General features: G+C 39.0%; 1 protein-coding gene across 1 annotated transcript; it reads left to right on the top strand.

Annotated features, from left to right (window-relative positions):
• The first annotated feature begins 297 nt into the window (after positions 1 to 297).
• LOC113300571 (probable LRR receptor-like serine/threonine-protein kinase At3g47570) lies at positions 298 to 1,651 on the top strand. The gene has a single exon (XM_026549775.1). The coding sequence runs from the start codon at positions 321 to 323 to the stop codon at positions 1,536 to 1,538; it is 1,218 nt and encodes a 405-aa protein (XP_026405560.1). The 5' UTR covers positions 298 to 320; the 3' UTR covers positions 1,539 to 1,651.
• The last annotated feature ends 251 nt before the right edge of the window (positions 1,652 to 1,902 follow it).

The raw sequence follows: 1,902 nt of genomic DNA, 5'->3' as shown, positions 1-1,902 counted from the left end.
CACATCAATTTCTCCTTTATATTTTTCCAAGTCTTATGCTTGACCAAGAATTAGTGTACTAAGTCTTTTTGTGTGGTTGTTTGCATTCATGTCACGGATGAATTTTCATTCGTGCAGACCAGGGGAGGGGAATCATCCGATGTCTTAATCGGTAGACTCACTTGTCAATGAGTTATTTCCTTGTAGAAAATATGTTCAGAATTGTGTTCCTTTTTCAAAGTCTTGCTTGACTCTAATCTAGTTACGAGGTGAGGATGGGAAGCTCTGAACGCAACTCAACGGATGTTAAATAATCCTTCTCCATGAAAAAATAAGCAGAAATGGAGGCTTTCAAAGCTGTGGGTTTACTCATATTTGGAGCACTCATTTTAGTGTTTAAACTGGGTTACTTCCTCAGATTCATTTGGAGGAGAGTAACGAAAAAGAAACCATCTTCTCTTATATATCCTTTAACTGATATATTCCAAAAGGTATCATACAAAGACCTGTATAATGCAACAGATGGTTTCTCGGTTGGAAACTTAGTTGCGGTTGGAGGTTACGGTTCCGTATACGTAGGATTTCTAAGACTAAACGAGCAGGAGATAATAACAGTTGTCGCAGTTAAAGTTATAGATCTTCATAAAAGAGGAGCTCTAAAAAGTTTCATGGCGGAATGTGAAGCACTGAGATGTATTCGACATCGAAATGTCATGAAGGTATTGACTACTTGTTCTAGTGTTGATTTTAAGGGAAACGAATTCAAAGCTCTAGTTTTCGAGTTCATGCCTAATGGGAGTCTTGACAAATGGTTGCACCCAACGGCATATCATGGTCAGCTCCAGAGGTCTACAAAAAGATCATTGAAATTTATGGAGAGGTTAAATGTAGCCGTTGAAGTTGCTTCTGTATCAAATTATCTTCATCACCATTGCCAAACACCAATCGTTCATTGTGATCTGAAGCCGAGTAATGTTTTGCTTGACGACAACATGAACAGTCTTGTCACCGATTTTGGATCAGCGAAATTTCTTCATGAAGAAAAGCATGCGTACAATACTTCAGTCGGATACAGGGGCTCGGTTGGATATGCCGCTCTAGAATATGGTTTGGGTAAGAAGGTCACCACAAGTGGAGACGTTTACAGCTTTGGGATCATGTTGCTAGAGGTGTTTATAGGAAGGCGACCCACCGACGGTATATTCAAGGATGGCCTTACCCTTCACAGCTTTGCGAAGACGGCTCTTCTGAGGAATCAAGTTATGCAGATTGTTGATCCAACACTACTTGTTCTTTATGATGACCAAGTTTCGCTTAATGGCGTATTAAGCGCCTCACTGTGTGAAGCTTTGACAGGAATTGTTAAACTTGGCGTCATGTGTTCGGCTGAGTCACCCAAAGAACGGACGAAAATGGAGATGGTTGTAAAAGAGTTGCAATTGATCAAGAGTAAATATCTTTTGACAGCCTCAATTATTGAGATTGATTCGGCCATCCGGCAAGGCGCGGGTGTAAGCTTGGTTGACTCGACTCAGCCTAGAAGTATAAGGCAAGTTTGAAAACAAATGCTTATTCTTCTAGTAAAACTCTAAATTGTAAGGGAAACTAGCCAGCTAGATCCTAGATGTTCAAGATTATGTGGTTAAAACTTAAAAGGAACATCTTTTTGTTTTTTTTGGTTTTCTGAAAGACATCTTTTTCCTATTTGATATATTCAGGATGGCGAGCAATCTTCAAGACCAAATTGATTTAGACTTTGACTTTAAGTTCGACTTTATCTGGGTCGGTGGTGCTACGATGTGGTCGGGACACATATTTTAAGTATGTGGCTCCTTTTTAAATGATGACACGTCGTACAAAGTAAGAAAAAAATTGAAAAACTGTTTTATTATCTAACTATTTTTTTTTCTTCTTTCAATGACC

The sequence above is a fragment of the Papaver somniferum genome, chromosome 7 (genome assembly GCF_003573695.1).
Source record: "Papaver somniferum cultivar HN1 chromosome 7, ASM357369v1, whole genome shotgun sequence".
NCBI lineage: Eukaryota > Viridiplantae > Streptophyta > Magnoliopsida > Ranunculales > Papaveraceae > Papaver > Papaver somniferum.
Note: the sequence above shows the minus strand (reverse complement) of the source record. Positions and strands in the feature narration are given on the sequence as shown.

Bases quoted from the DNA above. Each gene is read 5' to 3' on its own strand.
- LOC113300571 (XM_026549775.1), top strand. From the start codon at position 321: ATGGAGGCTTTCAAAGCTGTGGGTTTACTCATATTTGGAGCACTCATT.